The sequence below is a fragment of the Orbicella franksi genome, chromosome 6 (genome assembly GCF_964199315.1).
Source record: "Orbicella franksi chromosome 6, jaOrbFran1.1, whole genome shotgun sequence".
NCBI lineage: Eukaryota > Metazoa > Cnidaria > Anthozoa > Scleractinia > Merulinidae > Orbicella > Orbicella franksi.
In genome coordinates, this window is record NC_138150.1 from 17724840 (window position 1) to 17749067 (window position 24228).

The following is a 24228-nucleotide window of genomic DNA, read 5'->3' on the forward strand; positions in this document are numbered from 1 at the left end:
AATTAAGACTAATACATCTCACACACCAATCGCAAACAACGTTGTTTAGATAAAATAGAGTGTTTTCGCTTCTTTGTACAATGTTCCTCGATGACATCACTAGCAAAAATTTTAAATGATACTTGGTACTGTTTATTTTGGGTCGGCTAGCAGCTCTCGTAAGGTCTCACATGAATGGCGTGATACCCTTTGAGAGGACAATAAAATAATCAACAGAAACAATGCCCCTAATGCAAAAACAATAACACCTGCTGACAAGCAAAAGAATTACAAGCCTACGAGAGCTGCTACACTTCTGACTTTTTTTCGATAAGCAAGAAGTAAACAGCCGCAAAAACTCATTCAAATTTAATATGATCTGTAAATTAACAAAGGGAGATCTAGCCTATCTAGATACCTGCAACTCGAGCCAGTTCACTCAAAGCACCTCCTTCCTTATTTACTAAAGCGTCAAATTTATCAAATTCGTCAACCTCCCCATTTTTCAAGACCAAAATCATGTCACAGTCTTTGATGGTGCTTAAACGATGGGCTATGGTGATGACTGTGGAATCCTTTAGTTTCTCACGTACTACGTTCCAGATTGTTTGTTCTGTTTCTGGATCCACATGTGCAGTGGGCTCATCCAAGATGACGATCTTGTTTTGTTGTAACAGCACACGAGCCAAACAAATCAACTGTCGTTCTCCTACACTGAGATCTGCTCCATGTTCCAAGAGCTCGTGATCTAGCTTTCCCTCCAAACCTTCTACCAACGCTTTCAGTTGCACATTCTCCAAAGCTCGCCACAAATCTGCATCCTGCAAATGCTTCAAGAGATCCAGATTTCTTCTGAGTGATCCACTAAACAGAACAGGGCTTTGGCCAAGAACGGATATACATCGTCGGGAGTCTTGTAGATTGATCTGTTTGATTGGAATATCATCGACCAGTATGTCTCCATCAGCATCTGGCATGCGCATGAGCGCTGCCACAAAAGATGACTTGCCTGCACCTGTGCGGCCTGCAACACCGATATTTGTTCCCCCTTTGATGTTAAGATTGATTTTCTTCAGTACTTCAGGTCCACCCGGATAGTACGTTAATGAAACATCTTGAAATGTGATATTTCCTGCGTGTGGCCATTGGTTTGGGGGATGTCTATGCACTGTGTATCCAGGTTCTGAGTCAAGGCTGGTGTACGTCATCACTCGTTCAACTGAGGTCATGAAATTCTCGACATCCGAAGTTTTCTTGACAGCGTATTGAGTACTCGTCGAAGTTTGTATGACATAAACAAGCGCAAGTCCGGCCCAAGCTGATTAAAACAAAAGAAAAAAATGGAGAAGAGAGTACTTAGGTTATTCAGTCGTATAATACCGCTAAGTATTATTTTTTAAACTTGACGAATGAAAATACCCCGCCCTATGATACAAGTTTCCGCTAAATAGACTAATTCCACATCATTTGACGGATATTCTACTTGCTAGGAATGGAGGTAATTTGCTGTGTTTTCTGAGACTGAAAAGGGCGTGAAGATCCTTTTCTTTCAAGTTATCAAGTGCCAATGAAAAGTTACTCGTTGAAGAAATGAGTGTTCCCAAATAAGTATAAGTTTGAACAATTTCAATGGGTCCATTGTCGATTACAAGTCCAGTGTTTCTTTCTCCACCAAGAGCCTGCTGCTCGTAGGCCGGCTACGCGGCACGCCGCCTCCATCATAAAAGAATAATTTACTTTTAGCTACTTCTGTTATCGTATCATGCAGATATCTTTCCAATCCGAACTGCCTTTTGCCAGTAAACGAAAAACAGACCGGTAACAAGTAATGAGAGGCTGTCCTCTTTGCTGGCTGGGATTGCCCTTAACTAACGTGAATTGTCCGTGTCTCAGTTTAAACCGAAATGGTAATCTTTGGCGAGTCCCTGCGATACACCTCTATGAGACTAATAGATAAACAACAAAATGATATAGAATATATTGATCAGCTCTGTTACGAATGAGACAAGCGTGGTTTCGTAATGCCAAATCCCCAGATTTAGTATCGTTTTTTGCCCGATTTTGATTTACCTTACAAATGCACCTACCGGCATCTTGAGACACCAAAACAGCTGCGAGAGACACTGCACCAATTAACACGGATGTGAGAAGGTCCAAGCGTACACCAAGCCATCGCCCACTGGCCATCACCATAATATAGGACTGATTATGAACATCTTGATATCTAACGGAATGAAACTACAGTACGTAACTAGCCAGTCATTACTAAACACTTGAGGCTCTACAAAACATATAGAAGCGAGTCGCAATTGATCTTAATGGGACAAATATATTCAAGCCAATCAATTTACGTAGTAGTGCGCGCAAAATCAAAGCAAATGCGTTTTATGTTCACAACTCTAGTGAAAAGCGCCCATAAGACTGTTAAAGCCTGGTTCACACTAACGACATAACGACATAAGGAAAAAATCGGTTTCATCTCTATGTCGTCATGTTCATCCTGTTATGTTGCTAATATGTTATTATGTCTACACGTTCACACTACAAACATAACGTCCTTTTTATGTCGTTCGTGACGATGTCGTTATGTCGTTATGTCGCTAGTGTGAACCAGGCTTAAGACTAAACCAAATCACCTGTAAAACTGATCCACGAAATCCTTTTGTCTGCATCTTGTTCGAATCGTGTCCAGTCCATTCAGGGTCTCGGAAAAGTGAGAGAAGACTGGACTGCGGCATATTGACTCTAACCTTTTGAGTTCTCTGGACGTCTTCAAGTAATACTTGGAGATATACAGGACTAACACAATCAACGGAACAACAAGAAATAGGAGCCAAGGATTTGTAACAGTTGGTATGATTATTGATGCAAACACCAACAAGACTCGCTGGATAGATACTAGAAAAGTCTTGGGCAACAACTCGTCAAGGCAGCCTACATCTTTAGAAAATCGATTGAGTATTCTTCCCACGGGATTTGAATCAAAGAAATGAACCGGTGCTTGTAAAATAGCTAAAACCATCTTGTCATGAAGACGTTCTGAACATCTTAAGGAAACCAGAAGGAATCCATAAGCTCGCACGAGGGCAAAGATAAGGGACCCACTGACGAGACAAGCATAGATAGTTAGGTTTGTGTTGTCTTTCTGATCTTCTGGTAGTTTCTTTGTTAGTGACGAGAGCCAGATGTCAGGAGCAACTATCATTGCTGAGAAAATAAAGAGACGAAATAAAAATAATATGATCAAAAAAATTGACACGAAGCAAGTCATATTAAAATAGTCACTATTCAGCTAATGAAGAATTGCGTAGGATTGTTAGGTATGAATGACCAGTTGCAATATTGACTCTTACCTTGCACTATGAAGCACAAACAAATCACTGCACAGATTGTTGACCAATGTACTCCGCTTCTAAAGTAGTTCCAGTAAAGCTTTGATGAAACCACTCCGATGGAACGATCTTCTTGTGATATTTCCAGACTCCTAGGTTCATTGGGTAGTGGAGCCATTGTTTCACAGCTGTCACCTCCGTTTTTCTGTTCAATTTCCCGAGCAACGCTCTTAGTATGCTTGCTATCTTTCTCAACTCTCTGATACAGCGGGTCAACAGTTGAGTTTAGAATACCCTTTTCTTGCAGTTCGATGAAACTTCCCTTTTCCAACACGCGGCCTTTGTACAACACAATCACTTGATCAGCTTCTTTCATGTGCTGTTCCTGATGTGACGTTAACACTCGCATTTTTTCGCCTAATAGGTCGTTGATACATGTTTTAAAGATATGTTGGCCAACTTTAAAGTCAACGGCACTCAGAGGATCGTCTAACAAGTAAAGGTCTGCATCAGCGTAAACTGCGCGTGCTAAACTAACTCTCGCCTTCTGACCTCCACTCAGAACTTCACCACGTTCTCCAACAACTGTTTGGTCATAGTCAGGAAACCGCTGGATGTCTTCTGTGAGGGCGCATGCTTCAATTACTCTGGTGTACTTTGTCTCATCGTATGGTTGACCAAACAGAATGTTTTCTCTTACAGTTCCAGAGAAGATCCAAGCTGTCTGGGGAACATAAACAAGAGAACCTTGGAAGGTTATTGTCCCGCTAACTTCAGAGATTTCACCAGCAATCGCTGAGAGAAGAGTAGATTTTCCACTTCCCACTGGTCCAGTAATAACTGTTAGACTTCGTGGTGCTGTGGAAAATTCAATATCCTGGAAAATAAATTCATCTTGTCGCTCGATTTGTCTGTTTGTAAGATTGGACACACATAAGCTGCTGGGCTTGGCCTGCGGATTTTTTACTAGGTCAGGATTCAATACCTTTACCATTTTCGCCTGTTGATCTGACAGACCACTCGTGACTTTTCCTGCTTTGCTCTCTGGCTTACTGGTGTCCTCCTCAGACCGACCACGTAAAATGGCGGGAAGGTTTTCTAAAAGGAGAAAATCTTCTATTCTTCCTAGCGACGCATGAGCGTCGTTTGCTTGTAACAAAGCGGAAGAAATTGGAAGGCATGTTTGATATCTTGCCAAATTCATAAAACCTAGCAGCATAAAGACATTTACAGGTGTGATGGGTTGACCAGTGAGCACAAGAGTAACGACAGATAACAGGGTCGCCATTGATGCTGAGCTGTCCCACAAGGCAAGAACTCCTGACAGAATGAAACTTTTCTTACGGATGGTGTTAATTTCACTTCTGAAAACAAAACCCAAAAGAACTATGAGGATACCTCACTTACCAACACTGCTAGTGGCATGTAGTATTAAGTAGTAAAAGAGATTTGTCTTTAGAATTTCCGTTTAAGAAATGGTAAGCGTGCAGCGTGCAAGTATCGCGGGAGGTTGCTAAGCACGAAAGAGGCGCAAGAGTCGCACGAGGCGATCGCCTCGTGCGACTCTAGCTTCTTGAGTGCTTAGCAAACCTCCCAAGTGCATCCATAACTCGATAGTTGCGCAATGCACGTTTACCATTTCTTTTATAACATTGAGACTTGAGATAGTATATACTGAATCTCGTCCAACTTACATGAAGTCCGGAAGCGCGATAAACCGCGCGAAAATGTTCATTCAAAAACCTGACAAAGCGAGACATCAAAATTTTTCTAGGATCGCGGCGAGTTAATGGTTTCTTGGGCAAACAAACAATTCAAACTGCTCAGTTAACCCAAATATCAAGCTTACAACAAACGAAAATCGCAGTCGTTAAAAGCGTTTCTCAAAAATAGCTTAAATTTGGATCAGTTTTCTGAAGAATTGAAAACAAACTGCATATGGTTGAAGCTTTTGGTGGTTGAGTAATCTGTCCTTCACGGCCACTTCAGCAAAGAAAAGAACAATATGGAACCAGACATTTCTTAAAAGCGAGAATGGAGAAGAAAGTGAACAAACACCCCTGGCTTTGAGCTGTTTGAGATGCTCTTATTCAATAGCAGGTTTGTGGGTTACGTTTTCTTTTCCAGTTTGTTTTAAATTTGATGAGTTGCGAGTCTAAGGCTGAACTTGAACACATGAATGGCTTTTAAAAGTGATCTCTGTCACTTTCGTTATTTGGTAAAATAATTAGATTAAATGAACAGAAGACTGAAGCCTAAAAGAAAATTTCAAAAATGTAAGTTTATATTTGTGCACGATGCAGTCTTTCCTTCAAGCGGGTGTTTCTTCAAGAGTTCAATTCACGATCGAGCGACGCGACGAGCGTTCGAGCAAAACTAAAACCCGGGAACTGAAATAATTCATCAGAGGCTACCAATGTTTGATAAAACTTCCTTCATTAAACCTCAGAAAAACTATTACCTTTAACGTTTTTGGATAAGAAGGATTTCGCATGTAAGACTTTACAAACAGATTTGGTAAAGCTCTCATGTTCAAGTTTTGTTCGCTTTCGATGCCAGAAAAGTTTTACAAAGAAAGCTTGTGCTGAATTTCATTATCGTCAGATCGCTAGAAAATTCTCTCTAAAATTCCCGCAATGCATTAGTGATCTCGAAAGGTTGATACAGACCAGTTTGTTGTTTTTTTGGTCCGTCTCCGAGTGCTGAGTGCCTTTGTTCAACCAACTGGTTCAACTCCTGTTCGCTCAAATTTCCAAATTTCTTAGGGGGAGGCGCGGCAAAAAGCTTAAGCTGGAAATTTGGCAGCTCACAGGAATAAAATTCCACGACTCCGGAAGAATTATTAGATTTTTCCCTATATCAGGAGAAGAAAAATAGCAATTAAGTTTTACAAAGTGTCAACATTGATGACAAAAATTGCCGAGAAAAAGTACAAATAAAGAAACTAACGTCAGCGTGCAACCCACGAGCAAATGGATCGAGCGTATTAGCTAAGGCTATGTTATGTAGAGCCTTTGAAGATTCACATGAGCAAATGGCCAAAGAGGCAGTTGTATAAATGAGGATGAGCATTACAACTGTTTCAGTAGAAATTACGACGAATAGTAGTCAGAAACCTTCAATTTTGAGACTGAAAGTGAAGAATGATCATCGCAGTTAATTTTCCAATTTAAGCAATTGGAAAGAAGAAGCCTGAAAAAATCAGGGCTTCAACGGGATTCGAACCCGTGACCTCCGCGATACCGGTGCGATGCTCTACCAACTGAGCTATGAAGCCACACATTGGGAGCGAGGTTTTTTTTTTCAGGCTTCTTCTTTCCAATTGCTTAAATTGGAAAATTAACTGCGATGATCATTCTTCACTTTCATTTACAACCGCAGTTCATATATGAATTATTTCATATAAATTTCACATCAATTTTAAGACTGTTGGACCGAAAACCAAGAAAAGTTATCCCTTACCCTTATCCCTTTTAACAGCACAACACGCGTGGTCGTAATCTGTCAGCGGAAAGTGAACGATGAGGTAACTGATCAAACTCGCAACTTGGCAACGATGAGTTGTGACTGAAATTTATCTTACAGCTACAGTGAATGCAATTACACACTGAGTCAACATTAAGTACCGCATTTGGTTTCCCCTACCTTCGTGTGTGTTGAATTTTTCTGCGATATTCATCCTCCCACGCACGCGTTTTGATGGCACGAATCCCAGAAACTACCTGGTTCATCAAGGAGATGCGTCTGTCGGACAGCGCTGCCGTGCGCAAGCGCAGTGCAGCACTAATGTAGGAGATCCCAGCGAAATACGGCACAAGAAAACACAGGAAAAGGACTCCCATCAGAGATTGCCAGCCAATCAAATACACGAGTAACACTGCTATCACAACGAGGACAAAGCACGAAGGAAACAATAAGTAAAGCCACACGACTGTGTCTTCCTCCATTCGCTGAACATCGTTTGATATAAGGTCGATCACCTGGCCTGTTGTAAATTTTAACAATGCATCCTTGCTGAGAAGTAACGTCTACGAAACAAGAAATGCTAAATCTTAGGTTTTTCTCTCGAAACAAGGATTAAAGAAGCACAATGTGGTATGTTAATATTAGTTTATCTTACGCTGCATCAACTTCGCGATCTAACGCTGGCGGTAGAGCAAATTCTGTTGATTTCGATGAAGTGTCCGCATAGAACACACAGTATCGGTAGTTTGACCTGCAACCTACAATCCGTGAAATACTCCTCTATTAAAACTATATAGAGATGTGCTACCCAAGAGTAAGGTATTTGGGATGTTTTGGTTAGATTACATCTCATGACTGTTCTGATGTTGTTCTGAAAATGGGTTTGACTTTTAGGGAAACCAAAGAATCGTATTTACGTAATTTACTAAATGTGAGATTAAAAGGCAAACTAAGTAGCCAAAAACTGTAATTGTTCATCATCAGAGAGGTAAATTTTGATATGCCATCTATATTAAACAGAAAAAATGCCGGAAAAAATTAGATGCCCCGAGCGGGATTCGAACCCACGAAACCCCGATTTCATGGAAGGTGATGTAGCCACTGAGCTACCGAGGCAACCACAGTGGAGTGGGTAATTCCCAGTCCGAGAGGCCTGGGAGCAAATGCCTGGAAATCGATGTTTACTCTGTAGCTAATATTCGACTCACTCCACAGTGGTTGCCTCGGTAGCTCCGTGGTTACAGCACCTTCCACGAGATCGGGATGTCGTGGGTCAGGAATCGAAAAACTGGGCATACCCCTTGAGAGCTACAAACGAGAATCTATTATTTTCATGCCAAACCCTGTTTGAGCATATTATACTTCAAGGTGACCAGAGGATGTAACCAAACAATGTTTCATCAGTTGCTAATCTACTGCTTATAAAAAAGCATTAAGGTAAAGGTAACTATGCCTCAGGGAAACAGGATCAATCCTTCTGTGGCTACTCCTACCTACGATCAGGAGTCAAATCAAAATGTTTAAATGTTATTGTTGTTACTTATGGTAATCAATGCGCTTAGCTACACCTAGCTAGTTCTTAGACATACCACTAAAGGGGGGAGGGGGGAGAGGGGAAGGGTTACCTGAAATTCTTTAAAAATTTGGAATTTTTGTTTTTATCCGAATTCGAATCTTACGGTATTGAAGTTTTATTTTGAGAAGAAAAACGAGTTATTTTTGCCTTTGAGAAAAGATATCTCAAGAAGAATTTAAGCTTTTCACCTCAAAATTTCAGGATTGTTAGGTCTGACTGACTTAATTGTTGTGAATGAGAGAATTCGCCATAGAATTCCTAGGATAGAAGTTATTAAAATAAATGTTTCACAATTTAGATTGCGCAACTTAAGATGGTTGTAAGAGCACAGCTGGAGCTTCGCATTTTCAAATTTCGCAAAATCCCTCATTCATTACAGCTGGACATTTGTTTACTCTAGAATACAAGTAAAAGGACAAGGAGTCTCCCCTCCTCCCTCCGGGCTCGACCGCACTGCCTCCGCTCCTATTCTACACTATTCGTGCTTACCTTATAATAGATTAGACCTTTTAAGGCGCAACTAATTCTGATACCCAACAGCTCACATCTGTAGTTATAGTGGTGCACACAAAGAGCTCCTACGATAGAATTTATGCACAAAGCAAGTGTACAACCGTACAGAAGATTATCTTTTTGTGGCTCAGATGACATCAGTATGGAAATAAGATATCCCAATAGCAATGGTTGAAGAAGGGTAGAAATTGAACGCAAAGCATTCGTGGACACAATAATTATGGCATCTTTTACCGAGATCAACTTTATGACGCATTTCCAAAGTCTAGGCTTTTTTTGATTTCTGTTGCACTTTGCTTTTTCTTTGTTCCAGTTTGCTTGAAGCTGATCAGTCAGAAAAGTGGAAGAATTCTCTTTTGAAAGGGGTAAAAGATCATTCTCATCTAATGGTCGTTCACTGCCTATCTTGAAGATACTATTCATCCATTGAAAGAAAAGAAGAGACACGAAGCTGACTTCTTCTTTATCTTCACTGGGAGATATCTTGTTGTATCCTTTTCTTGCCATAACAGTTAATCTGAAAACTAACAAAGATCCGCATCAGTAGAGAAGAAAATTCAAGTTTGACAACAAGATAAATTTGTCTTTCTTATTGAGTTCGCCGGCTTACAAAAAAACTCTCAAATTTATGCTGCGAATGCTACAATAGTTATCGGCTTGGCTATTGTTACTATCAGACGTCAGTAAACCTTGTCGGATATAGCGCCCAAGCCCCACGTGTTCAGTGGTACCAAGAAGCAAAACTTTCAGAATCCATCAGGGAGCTAAATTTTAAAGAAGTAAAGTAAATGTCTTCTTTTTAGACTATTTGCCGGGAACGTTTTGCTGTTCCGCTCTCCATGCAGAAACCTATTCATAGCTTAACTTTTCAGGATGATCTTTTAAAAATCCCTAGCGAGCCAGCAGGAAAAGCTTCAGTTTATTTCCTAAGCCGTTAATAGGGCGTGACAGGGCATGGTATGGTACGTGGAACCGTCGAGGTAAGACGCGCGTTAATACGTTCTAAAAAGTACTTGTTTGTTGACGGTGAGTAAAGCAGCGGAATAGCGAGTGTCGTTCATCAGGAGACCACTTCTCCTCGATTTATAGACTTTAGTAAGCTCCATTTCCAAAACATTCATTTTGGGTTCTGTAGACTGGGAGCAGTCCCTTTCCTTTCCTAGCGTGGTCGCATGTGTTTATAGGTAGTAACCGGTAATAGATAAAACAAGATGCATTGTCGCATTCTCGTGTCTAGAGCTTTCGTGTTAAATTTATAGGATCTAAGTTGCTCATAGCCTGCAAGCAGGGTCTAATGCGCCGCGGCACGCAAGGCAAAATAAAGCCGTGAGAGACGGGCTGGCAAGGGGCCTCACACGACCCGAATGGCTTTGCTGACTAGTCCAGTCTCTGAACTATACAGTCGACTCCCGATAACTTGAACCTTCAACGGAAATGAGAGAGTTAAAAGTATTCCTGCCCGTACTAAATCACCTCTCTCCCCTAGAAAGTCAAATGGTCCACTCCTTAGTCTATTTCTATTCATACAATGTACATTTCAATCAAATTTGAATAAATAGAGAAGTCGAAAGATAATGGATTGCATAAATCAGAGCATACGTAACGCGAAACAAAAAGCAAAGGAGGTGGAGAAGTCAAAATTATGCGAACTTCGCGGGTTTCAAAGGGAGGTTCATTATGTCCCATTTCAAAAACATTAATTTTTTTGTCCTGTAGACTGCGAGCAGCCTCTCTCCTTTCCTTGCGTGCGACGTTTAGAATGCGACGGATAAGAACGATCAAGCGGCGAGAAGTGCGAGCCCATTTCCTTCAAGTTTCTTTCCGTGCTTCGCAAAGAGGATTTCAGGAACAAAAACCGTCTGCTGTAGTCTATGGGTCCGGCACTCCTAAATGTTGGCACATGAGGGTATAGTTTAGGGCGTGAGCCGCTTTATTTGTACGGTGTAAATTAAAACTTTTTGGCACATATGGATTCTACGAAATGTGGAACACTCTTATTTTCAGCTTAACGGTTTGGGATGCGGACTAGCTACTGGTACTGTTTGATTTCTTTTTAGTAGTACTTTTCGAGGGAAAATTTTCGTATCACTAGATTGATTGCCAGACATCAAAATCTATTCTCGGACGCCTGAACATTTGTCTACCGAGTGACGTATTTCTAGATGTAGTCAATCGATAAACCGATAATCGATACTAATCGATAACAATCGATTTTTATCGATTGTTATCGGAAACTATTTTTGTCCTTTCACAAGTCACACTGATAAAATGTTTGACAAAATTTGTCTGTAATGGTTTTGTTGAGTAAGTTTATCAATCATCAACAAAATCACAAGAACAGGAACAACTAGCAGAAACATTGTGGACTCTATAGGTCAAGTAAAACAAACAACAGAGTCAGTGCGCTAGTGATTTCAATTATTTGCATCTTGGAAACAAACGTGAGAATAGATCTCGGAGTAGGCCAGCAGGAAACTATAATCTGCAGTAGCATAGCAGTAATCACTTTGCCGCCACAAATATTGACCAGGAACAGTACAGAAGAAGTAGTTTTCTGTGTTTCTCGTTCTCATGAAACAAGGGTTCGACTTGTGAAGTATGCTTCTAGCTAGTTTGCCCCTCTCCTTCCCCTTTGAACGCCGGCTAGACGGGCTATTTCCTTGTGAAATAACAGCTTCTGCTGAACCAAGTTCAACCAAGTGTGTTTACGAAATTGAGGTAGACTCTGATTTAAGCGAAATTCTCGATAAAGATATTCAGGATACAGTCAATAGCGCGGCGATGAACAGATATGCCAAGATCTTGCTTTAGATCCCAGAAGACCTGGAGAAGACATCACTCAACCTGGACTTTGAATCCTTAGTTTTTAAAAGTCGTCATGTCATGTTAAGATGAACGCCAGTCTCGTGTAGTTCCAGCCATTATTTTACACAATAGCAAGGCCATCTTTGACAAGTCCGGGTGGTTATTGTCGATTTTTTTCAATCAATAAAAATCGATATTCCTGAAGACAGGGATTATGAATTTTTACCGATAGTTGCCAATCGATAGATATCGATAAAGAATTTTTTCTGTGAGTTCGATTCTTATCGATTGCGGCTATCAATCGATAGCAATCGGCGATTTATATAGATTGAATCAATTTATTTGCGATATCGATTTTTCTCGATTGACTTCGGCTGGTTTATTTCGGCTAACGATATCGACAAAGAAATGCACTGGAGCTCGTCTGAACTGACCAAATACAACAGTGATGACCACCAATGCATCCTGCCGTATTCGGTGAAGTCACGTTAAACCATATCTACCAACTATGCTTACCATTTCAGTTTGCTATTGAAGAGAGTCTCACTGAACTGCTGAATGGAAAAAAATTAGACTTGAAAACTGTGCAGAAGGCTTTCACTAGTGCATCATTCTATATCGTCTGTGACTTACGACTGTGTAAAATTCATATCTCCCGCAAAATGAATGTTAGGATACAAAATTCTATATTCCTAGGCTGTGAAGGAGTCTCAAACTTGAAATTCTGTCTGTGATACACAATTCCTTACTGTTAAGTAAATTCACTGCTAAAAAGATAAGACATACTATAAAGATAAGACAAATATACCAGGCTGTAGCTGCATAGCAATGGAGTTTGCTTCAGTTGCATTTACACGCGACTTTGATTAGCAGATATGCATATTACATGTTTAATCATGCACACCAGACCATTAAGTTTGCGTTCCCTTGTGGCCTTGTCACCAAAAGATTCGAAAGGAGAACTATGAAGAGGTGGTGGATACATTGCGTACAAAATGGAATGGTCTACTTTGATCAGCTGCTATAACGTTTTGAAGATAATGGACAAGTTCACGCAAAAAAGTCAAAATAACTCTGCTCTTGGAAAACGATATTTCTAGTTTTGTTTATTATAATTTAACCCGGGAATTTAAACGTTTATCCACCCCCGAAAACTGAATACTTGATATTTTTTTGGACACCTTGGCGGTCTTTACGAATTTCTCGGAGCACGTACTGTGGCCCATAAGGGACTTTTTGCGTTACCTTACTGTAGATAATTTTGTTGCTATAGTTTTCTGACTACGTTTCGTGCTTCTGCCTACAAGAGTGTTTTGTTCAGTTGGATGGACTGTTGAGTTGTGCTACTGTCCTTTCCAATAGCTTTGTTTATGTTTGATTTAAAGACTCTTAGCTTCATATTCAATCTCTACACACAAAGTTACACCTTTTAGTCATTCACTAGCAATGACTCGGTTACATACGATGTGCTGACTGCAACGAGAATCAATCGAGGAAAGCCGAGGTGTACTTGAACGGGAGCTCAAGAAACCACGATGGCGACGCCGAGGACAACGTCGATTAGAAAATGAGTTTATATTTTACCTACGAATCTCGACCCCTAAAGTCATTTACTATGTTTAATGTTTATCACTGTCAAAGCTCTCACGAAGTAAATTTTAAAATTTAAAAAGTCAGCTGTCGTGGTTCACGTTCTCCAGACAACACAGACAACACAGAATTTGGCCATTTCACCCGGAGTACCAAGAATTATAACGCACGTGTATACAGCCATTGTTCTCCTCATTAAACCGGCCTTTTGTTTAGCGACATTGCCGTTGCTGTCGTGATTTTCTTAAGCTCCCTACTGGTACGTTGGAAAATCTATATTGGTCGTTGACATATCGATTTGTTTACATCTAACTGAGTGACAAATTGGCATGTTGTGAACAAATCGATATTGGTCGTTGTCATATCGACTGATTTGTTTCCATCTTAGTGAGTGAAAAATTTGCATATTGTGACGCGTATCCACGACTAAATATGCGAAAAATACAAATCCTTCGTGATAATGTGCACAGAGCCGGAGACCTGAAGAACGCCTTGTTACAAGAAATATTTTAGTTTATACGATGGCAACACTTAATTAACTGAAACTTTCCACACCTCGGGATATTGGTAATCCCTTTAGCGCAAGTTAACAGCAAAGGAAAGGTTAACCTGCGGACATTTAGATATACTGTCTGTGACAGTGGTGTACAACAGCGAAGCAACTGGATATGGAGTTATGGCATTGATCACAACAAACTTAAAAGAATTGATATTGCAATCAACTACTCAATGAAACGATGTGCATCGTATGACGATGCTAATGTAAGAAAATTCTGCTCTGAAAGGTTTGATGTTTATGGTTATCAGTCAAATCAGGAAGCAAATAATTCATATTCTGATCCGAGAAATGGACACTACAGCAAAATGGAAACAATTTCATTACCAAGTAATTCATCTAACTAGTCTGTCAGTGTAAAAAACATTGCAGAGATGTCCCGTTTCATCAAGGAAAGAACTTCAAAAGTGTTCCTTGCTATTCATGACCAAGGAGCTTGTCTTGTGGTAAACTCCATTGTGGTGACATATAACCCTCGTTAACCCTCCCTCCCTTCTCCCTTTTCCCTTCTTCTTTCCAAAAAAAGGAAAAAGAAACGCCTGATCGCAGGTTAAGGAAAGGTGATAACTTGGACTTATTAGTTTACCGAACTTTCCTTAAGATATGTCAGTCGATTAGCCAGCGGATTAACGGAATAAGTGCGCGAGAGAAACCCTTTCTGTACCAACTTTTTCTGATCCAAATGGGCGAGATTTTTATTTTGAGGGCCTGAAATTCTCAAGACGTAAGATAAGGGAAGCCATGCTTGTGAAAAATAAATCAATCCCAAAGAAGCGTTCTTTCTATTACTTCCTTAGTAAAAATTTTAGTCTGTCAACGGCCATGTTATCCAACCACAAATATCTCATAGTTGTCAACTGGAACAATAGGGTTAAAAATGGCAATATACCGAAGAACATAGATGACTAGGTCAAACGACTACTAACTTGTCCATCGTTGTCTTATAACTGATTTCCCATTGGCTAAATATGAGTGCAGCTGTCCTGTAGCACGAGTGTAGAAAAGTGTAACATGAGTGAAAAGTCGTTTACGAGGGAAGATTACAATGAAGATTTCCGAAGTTAATTCGGAGTAGCTCGTAAAACTGCCGACGGCCATTTGAGGTCAGTTTCAAAGCAGGTCGAAAATAAATGAAAGATTTCCGAACGCTTTGTAAGATCACGCCAACTCTTCCACAGTTCACTCGAAGTTGCCAGCATGATCGGAATGTTTGTTAATACCTTCGAAACTTGCAGAAAATAAATGAAAGACCAAGGGTGCTGCCTGTTGCCTAAGTAATCAATGAATAGCGAAAGACGACATAGTTTCCTTCTTCAAACATGTAATCACATACGTTTTTTCTCGTGCAAATTTGAATAAATAAGCACTTGTTAATTTTCCAAATTATCCTTTGAAATTGCACTCGAAATTGTGTGATTGCGTATGCAAAATAAAATAATAAGACTCCTCTGATATTGATTATAACGCTCGCCGATGGAATTCAAGACTGAAAGTAGCGTGAATGTCGATTAAAACTAAGATGGTTACGTTTTCTTAAAGAATGCCACCGAAACTTACACGAAGGCAATTTTGTTTTCTTGATTTCTCTCTGTTATGGTTCAGTGAGGATGCCGTGGGCGATGGAATGAATATTCCTGAAATCTTTTCGCAGTTTCTTGTGTCAAGTTTTCATTAACACAAGAACATCTTTGATGAAAGACATCAATTTTCCAAGGACTTAAACAATTCAACGACTGACCATTAATATATTAAAACATCAGATGTGAACAAAACGCCCTTCACAGTACATGTCTGATTTACATTACGCTTGACACCAATCAAGCATAGCGCCGTTCTCTGTAAGAATTTCCATTCTACGAGACTTGATTCCAAGCTTGTTACGAATTTAGTTCTGTAGAGTTTTCAAAACGTTGACACTTTGAGAGACGCTGACTACTTTAATGGAGTACCACAGTCTAGTTGATAGGACTTCAAGATCGATGTTGTCAGCAGCAAATAAGGGAATCGTTTACGCAATATCGCACTCGCTATTGTAATTTCCCTCTAAGTATGAAGATTATTTTTTTCTGATAGTGGTAGATAATGAAAACCTCTCGTGTTAACTTTGGATTAGATATCAGGGCACGAATGATGCACTTGGATGCTAATAATTCCTTTCGCTCTCCCCTTCTTTGCTCTATCTTCTCCCTGTGCCCCGAGGAAATAAGAAAGCTTGAGATAGTCTAGATCTAAGTTGTACACTGGTTGGCTAGTTGGGTTCAGAGTTTTACGGCAAATTAAAAAAGTCTCGAGCTCTGATGCATTTCGTGAAAGGACCGTCCACGGGGCAGCAAAGAAAAGCGGCTTCTAGCACGGAATCCTCGTCAGAGCTCAAGATTCCCTGCTGGACACAATGGCTTTTCTGGCACATTGTAGCAATCATCCTACCAATATGGAAATTTCATTTGTAACGAAGAAGTGCTTTCCTTGATATCTTATTTCACTGAGATAGCAATACATTTAGTTACCTTAGTAGACGGCCTTTCAGACCTCATCTACAGTTTCGGTCAAGATCATCCGCAAAGCTTGCATGGCCAACACAGTTTCAAGAGATCTTCAAGGAATTTAAGATCATGAACATAAACAATGTTTATGGTTTATTGACCAAGCGTGAGGGTAAGATTGCTTGATATAAGCCAAGAACATTTGCGTGTTTATGAACCGAGACGCAGTCACGTACCCATATAACACGCAAATAATAATAATAATAATAATAATAATAATAATAATAATAATAATAATATAATAATAAGTTGAATTTTTTTTTCTCATCCCGGCAAAAAATTGGTCAGCCTATATTAAAGAAAACTGCTACATATGTATCCCTGTTAACTTCCTTTCTCAACCTTTTCACAGTCCGGTTGAGTTCAAATTCGTTCCCAGAGTCTTCGTTGCCCTTGGCCAGCGTCGGAAAACGAGAGCTCTGGGATCAACCCTTTAAAAATAACCGAATTCTGCTCGTCCGGTTTCACTGCGCAATCTGCATCTATGGCGCACGTCTGAAATGTTTGCTCCCAGAGCTTTTATTTTCCGACCGCTGGTCAACGGGAACGAAGACTCTGGGAACGAGATTGGGTTGAGTTCTATGCATCTTGGCGGATTTATGCGTTCACTAATTTGTTTGGCGAGCGCGGGTTGACGTGGTTTTGTAAGGAGAAAGTTTATCTTACGGGATCCCTGAAACGCTCTCGTCAGCGGAATTTGGCATGTAAGGAGTTCGAATTTCCTTTGTACCAACTCAGTTTTCATTGAGGGTGGTGTAGTTGAACATGCTGGTTGAAGAAAACTCGGCATGAAAACTGGAAAACTGTGGATATAAAGGCTTTCATTTTTCATCCTGTACAGTTTGTGACTTCCAACACAATATTAATTTCAATCTGTTTAGTTAACCATGTTTGCATCCCCCACCAGAATAGCCCTTTTTACGGTTAACTTTGCTCATTTGCATTACAATAAAATCTAGCATGTATGTGAGGCAATTTAGGGCTATTTTGTAATTTTAGCCCGAAATTGCCTCGCATCAACGTTGGATTACATTGTAATGCAAATGAGAAAAACTACCCGTGAAAAGGGCTATTCCCTCGATGTACCTATTGTTAAGGACGTTCGCGCCCAAAATGTTCTCACGCACAAATTTTTTTAAGAAAAAACTTGCGATGTAGTGAGGTAAGGACCAACTTTTGTCAAATTAGCTGAAAAAAACAAAAAACAAAACAACAACAAAAAAAAAAAAACGAAAAAAAACGGGGGTTCACCGTCCTCGTTTTCAAAACAAGGCGCATTCAAGACCATGCGTTTTTAGACGCTTTTGTTATTTCTGAAGACGATCTTAGTTTACTATCACTGAGCAATGAAAGAAGCTGCATTATAACACCCAACCACCTGAAATGAACGATATCATATGTCGTAGTATAGAAAAATATGGCTTTAGTTGTATTAGTTAATTTTCTGATCATAATGAAAGGGGTATGAATGTTTCTCTCCTTGACCTAGAAGAAGGCTAACATGGGTTTCCCGTTTCTTGCTAGCTTCCTTCCCCCAGTCCAGCTCGTTTTATTAGGCAATGGGTAATTTGGAAAACAATCCTTCTCAAGGTTAACTGTAAGAACCAATCTCTCCCAGGTTTGGTCTGCTAACAGCTTTGTTGATCGCCTATTGCGCTCACCATCATGACACTTTAAATATGTTTAATGAGAGTGAGATTGGACTTAAGCTTGCACACGTGCACCCTGCATGCTACTGTAAGTTCCAGAATCAGTCCATTTATGATAGATGCTCACAAACCTACCCGTTGTAATGAAAATAAGGAAAGAGTATTTCTTGTACGACAGTGACCGTTTACGTCTAGTTTCACCGGGAGAGTATCACTGACCGTTAAGAAGGTCGATCAGTATGAGGGCTGTGGCTACCGTTTCGTTTCCGGTTTATTTATATCCGGTTTAAGTGCCATTACGTCACGTGACATTTTTCCTTACGGAATCAGACGTGTTTTGATTATCGTTTTTGCGGGTTCGCAGTTTGAAGTTTGGTAGTTATTAGTCCAACAGTTCTTTAACGTGTCCCTTTGCACGTTGGCAAGATTAGTTACTGTTTTTGTACCTTTTTGTACGTTGGCGACGGCAGTGCCTCTGGTTGCACGTTGTGGGTCTTAGTCCGGGAGCATATGTCAAGATTTAAAGTTCCGTGGGAATTTTGTGAAAAAAGCTAGCCACCTGTCTAGATGTGTCAAGGAGACTCTAACGAAGATGGAAAATGTTGTTGGCAATTTTGTAACCTGTACGGACGGCCGCTACGGTGGGTTCAAAATGTGACGTGTATGTCCAAGCATGGAAACGAGGCTGAGCCTTAATGTACCTCAAAACCATCTTTAGGGGAACAAATTGTTATCAGAATTACTCATACGAAGCTTCCAAGTGTATCTGACACACCTAAGTTTACTTCAAATTTATACAGGTGGTGATGTGACCATGACAGCATGGAAACGAGGCTTGACTTTAAAAAGCCATAACCTATTTAACGTTGGTGGACACCAACCAAATTCACCCAATTCAACGGAAATTGCGATTTCTACATTACTAGGTCTGAAGCAGTACATTATTTACTGCGATTGGTGACGCGAAATTTGATTACGAGGAGTCACGCTGTAGGAGAGGCCTAATAAGACTTGAAAAGGTTAGACTCGGGAGCCTATTGAGCTCCTGGTACACTTTAGTGGATTCTCGAAACCCTAAACCGAATTTGTTTTTTTTTTCTTTGACGTAATTGTAAGTTATATGTTATATTGCTTAAATGAAAGAATTATCAATCCAAGAAAAAAGTTATTGGTACCCGTGGTCAGCGGCTTTTATCATCAATTTAGAGGTCCTCCATTTTGATTTACAGACCATGTAGAGAAACTAACGTTAATGTCGCTAATGGCTAACGCCATTGATTCTGGAACGGTAGAAACCGAGAAGCTAACCCTATTTATGTATCATCTGTCGGAAAGAAAAGACCGAAAGTCTCGTCGAAAAACCTTTGTACGAGAAAGTTTTCAAATCCATCGAAGAATGGGCTAAGTAAGGAAATTTGGCGTATTCTCAAACTTTGGAAAAGCTGCGAAGTATTCCACCTCAGCAGCTTGAAATAACACAAGCTTCATGGCACCGATCCTGCTATAAAGATGTTGTTGACACTGGGATGCTGAAGAGAGCGAAGGAAAGGTGTTAGGGGCTAAAGCTGAATATTTTCTCTTATTAAGCTTATATTTGCTCACACCTAGCTCAAATATTCCTTACATTCTCTCCTAATTTTTGCTACGATTCTGTTAATTCAAATGTTATAATCAATCCGAGAAAAATCTTTTTAAAGCTAAAATTTCAAATGGTTAAATCTACGAATTGTTATTTACGAGTTGCAAACCTTCGGAAAACGGTAAAATCCGTAGATCGCACAAAAAGCCCTTTTTTCTAAACTTCGCGCCACGGAGCTCTTTTGGTTTGCTATGCTCTGATTGGCTGGAAAAGCTGATTGGACGAATCGCTTTTTCATATGCAAACATGACATACCGAGTTGTCTTTGCAATGTTTATTACAGGAATTATTTGATTATATTATATTAATAATGAATATTCCGCTGTTAACCCTGAAGGTATGAAAGGGAGTTGGCTGGTCCTGATGATTCTAGAAGAAAATCGCGACATCTCGCTGTCGGAAGACCTCAGTTGACTCGGTCAAAAACACCGCCTTACAATAAGGATGTGTGCTGTTTTTGCGACGGCGCTGCAGATTATCGACAAACTCTGCATAAGGTTCTGTAGGTGATTCGCTCCGTGCCGCTTTGGGTATGTCAGGCAATGACAAACTCTCTGTGAGGCTCAATACCGCAATTGCTAGCAATGACGCACATTCTATTGACATCAAATACCATCTTAAATGTTGGTTGAATAATGTCACAAACGTTTTATGCAAACCGGCATCAGCAAGTTGTAAATTAGCCGTAAATTAGCTAGCGAGATTGCAGCTAAGATTGAATTCCTAAGCATGACAGAGATGACCTTGAGAGAGGGTAAAATTGCAACCATGTCCGAGTTAAAAGCTTCATTTGAAAATATTTTAGGAGCGAATAATTTCGCCGATCCGACATACAACCGATAGGCACTGAAGCAGCTACTCCAGAATGAAATACCTGGCATCGAGTTCCATAGGGCTAAGCGAGTCAATGAATCTGAAAGAGTAAGCATAAAGAGAACAAGAGATATTGCAGTACAACTGGCAGACGAACAAAGTAGTGAAAGAGATACTGAGATGAAAACTTTGTTTGACCCTGCTGCAGTACTTAGAAAAGCTATTAGGAAATGCAAGAAGTGGAAGTTTACTGGGTCATTAGAAAACATTTCCGACGAAAATTTGCCAATGGAACTGTATAGCTTCTTCAGGTGGGTCATACAAGGTCCAAACAACTCGTTTTCAGCCGAAGAGAAATCGGATGAGGTACATAAGCGTGCAATGAGTCTTGCACAAAGTACCGTTTCTATGTGCCTAACTGAACGACAAATTAAGTACGAGAAGTCAAAAACTGTCAGGTTGGCAGCTGAAATGCCACAACAGTTGGCTGTAAGCGTAGCTGTCCACCAGGTGGTCCGAAGTAAAAAGTTGATATGTATGCTACACGGGTTTGGGATATCAGTTGATTATAATAGAATCCTTAGAGTGGAGGCACAAATCGAAGCCAGTGTTCTCAAACGTATGGCTCAGAATGATGGTTTATATCTACGTCCAGACATGGTGATGGGGAGGCATGTCTTCTTTGCCATCGACAATGTGGACTTTTCTGAGGATATCCCAGACGGAAAACGCACCTTTCATGGAACAGCAATGGCCGTGTACCAAAGAATTGATCCAGACGACAAGTTACCAGACTTGAACGTCGATACCCCATACCAGAGTCGCTCAGTAAGAGAGCTTCCTGATTCAATTACAAGCCTCCTGGAATGTCCTACGCCTCCTCCGAGGCCCGCCGGAACTGTTTACCCAAATTTTGGTCTGTTTGTTGAGAATGAAATTCCAATACGAGTCAGGAGGCAAGATTTTTCATGGCTCATTGGGCGTAGTTTGAGTAGATCTCCAACTGACGATCGCGACACGCCAGTAACAGAAGCACAGATCAGTACGACAAGCACTCAGGGGTCTGGGTCTGGGAATCGGCCTGCAAAGAGTACAGAGGTCCCGGTGTGGTCAGGATTCAACTCACTGGTCAGTGATACAATGCCTGTGACGCGGATAGGAACACCACCATGAATGCTGCACCAGCGCACGAGTGGCAGACCTTACTTACTGTTTTAATGCAGGCCCAGAATATTATAACAAAGGTTGTAGGTCCGACTAGGGAAACGGTCATTTCACTCAACATGGGGCTCTACCAACCGGCAAAGAAACTGCAAATGGCTCGTCAAGATCTAAAGCATGTCATTCTTCGCCCTAGCGAACTGCATATAGTGATGGCCCAACTACGAACAATCGGTGCGTTCATGGAAAACAGTGGACTGGACCTGTGCTGAATAGAATCGGACCTTTACTTTCCTGCAAAGGTGAAACAAATCATCGATGGTAAGCACGTAAAGAGAGGGGAGACCGCCCACATGATTACCCTACAGGCACTGTTCGTGTTGTACCAAGAAGCATTTTTTCAACAAGATCCAAGCTCGTACCGCTGTCTTGAGGAGTTGGGAAAACAGCTTTGTGATGCATGTATCGATGGCTCCAAAGAACAACTGAAAGAGGTACATGACAAACTCCTTCAAACCATAGAGTTACTGCGAATTGTTGAGAAAATGAATGTGTTTGATGCTGAGCAAGACAAGGTTCCTTTGTTTAAAGTTATGCCTCAGTATATGAGAATGGTAATGGAGATGATGTCATTTATCCGCGCCGTTAGGTCGGGAGACTGGGCGCTTCATTTAGAAACTCTCGAGGTATTCACTAAGTACTTTTTCGCACACAACATGTTGAACTACGCCAGTATGATTCCTGTCTACCTTGCGGAGATGCAGATGTTGCATGAATCTGATCCAGAGATCTATGAGGAGTTCAAGCAGGGAAACTGGGTTGTGAATAAGAATTCGTGTGTACCATTCTGTGCAGTTGGTCCAGATAATGCCCTGGAGCATGTCAACCGGTCAATGAAAGTCTTTGATGGACTGGTTGGAATTACGTTAAACCCCAACGCACGCACCAAATACTTTCTGATTGCATCCGAGCTAGCAAGGTTAGTAGAGCAAGCCAAGCAGATGGCTGGTTCTTCATCCACGACATCTACACATCATCACACACTTGCTACTGCTGTGAGGCAATTGCAAGAGAAGACTATCGAGCAGTTGACCATCGCTATTCGAGGCTTCACGAATCCATTCTTGGAGGAAAGTTCCGACCTTTTCAACCTGGCGACGAAGGTAGTGATGCCCGAGGAAGTAAAGAGAGATATGTGCCAGCAAAGCGCCATTGGAAAGGAGTTGTATGGTAACTTCGTGAAAGAGAGGATCCAATCGAGCAAATACAGCATCTGGTCTCCGATAAAAAAGCGCAAGCTTCTTACATGGAAAAATACAAGGAAGACTCTGCGATTGGTAGCCAAAGACAAAATGGTTGAGCTGAAGGAAGATCGCTCACTTTTTGCGCGGATATGATGATGGTCTGCAAGGCACGCCCTGAGATTGACACCAAGGAAGCTGTCGGGGAGTATGAGTTCTCAATAGTGCCAAGGTCGATGTTTTCCGCGGATGGCACAATGCTTCATTGTTCATCAAAGAGCACCTTAATGAACATTCTTGTGAAGATGGATCTTAGAAGAAATACTGAAGGTATCACTGAAGAGGTTTTGCCCGTTGTTACTGGGATGGCAGCTACACAGAAGGTCTCTATTGTAGACGCAATGGCAGAGGTTCAGACGCTTGACAAACCAGACTGGATTAAGATCTGTTCTCAACTTGCTGAGCATTTCACCATATACTTCTTTGAGAAGTACAACGACTGCGATGAATTGCGACTTATCTTTGACAGGCTAGTAATTTACAAATTATATTTAATATTTTCATACTTCTCGATGATCAGCAACCCTATTGAAAAGGTTGTTAGTGTTGAAAAAACTATTAATGTTTTCTTCTAGGTATGATGTGCCATTTTCTTTAAAGACAGCAACCCGGGTGTCGAGACAAGGTGGACAAGATCCCATCTACTGCAAGATCACTGACACAATACACATCGCGAAGGTCCCGATGAAGAGGCTTTTTTCTCATGTCAATACCAAGATGCAACTTACCCAATTTCTCGCTAGAAAGACATTAAAGAAGGGACACAGTGGAAAGGATGTTGTAGTTGCATGGGGCAGCCAATTTAAAGCAACCCACAAAGATATGGCATACCTTGAGAGCAGCCAAGAGGAAGCAGACACAAAGCTGTTGTCGCATGCTATTGATGTTGCAACTTCGGGAGCTACGAGTATCGATATCATCTCCCCAGACACCGACGTTTTTGTGTTTTCTCTCAGGCGGTTTCCAGAGTTGCGTGAGAGCACATCCTTAGTGACCGGGAGAGGGCAACGCCATCGCAAGATACTCCTTAGTCCCATTGTTCAAGCTCTCGGACCTGCTAGAACTGCAGCTCTTCCCGGGTTTCATGCCTGGAGTGGAGCCGATATTACTGGAAGCTTCGCATGTAAAGGAAAGGTGGGGTGTTGGAAAGCGTTCCTTGAGGCTGACGAGGATAGTATCACTGCACTTGCAGATCTGGGTACAACCATGCAACCCACATCAAGTGCCATTGCTGCAATTGAGAAGTTAGTCTACCAGTTGTACCAGCCAAAGACGCACATTTCCAGGGTGAAAGATCTGAGATGGT

The 24228-nt window shown here is 40.9% G+C and overlaps 1 protein-coding gene and 1 pseudogene across 1 annotated transcript; one reads left to right on the forward strand and one right to left on the reverse strand.

Moving 5' to 3' along the window:
- Window positions 1-333: 333 nt before the first annotated feature.
- Window positions 334-9420, reverse strand: LOC145489727 (ATP-binding cassette sub-family C member 4-like). Its single transcript, XM_081468757.1, has 6 exons — window positions 8842-9420; window positions 6957-7339; window positions 3333-4675; window positions 2616-3186; window positions 2067-2203; window positions 334-1297 (listed from the first exon to the last, which is right to left on the reverse strand). Exons 1-6 carry the CDS (start codon window positions 9370-9372, stop codon window positions 390-392), a joined length of 3873 nt encoding a protein of 1290 aa, XP_081324883.1. The 5' UTR covers window positions 9373-9420; the 3' UTR covers window positions 334-389.
- A 10114-nt stretch (window positions 9421-19534) lies between these two features.
- Window positions 19535-20490, forward strand: LOC145490488 (uncharacterized; annotated as a pseudogene).
- The last annotated feature ends 3738 nt before the right edge of the window (window positions 20491-24228 follow it).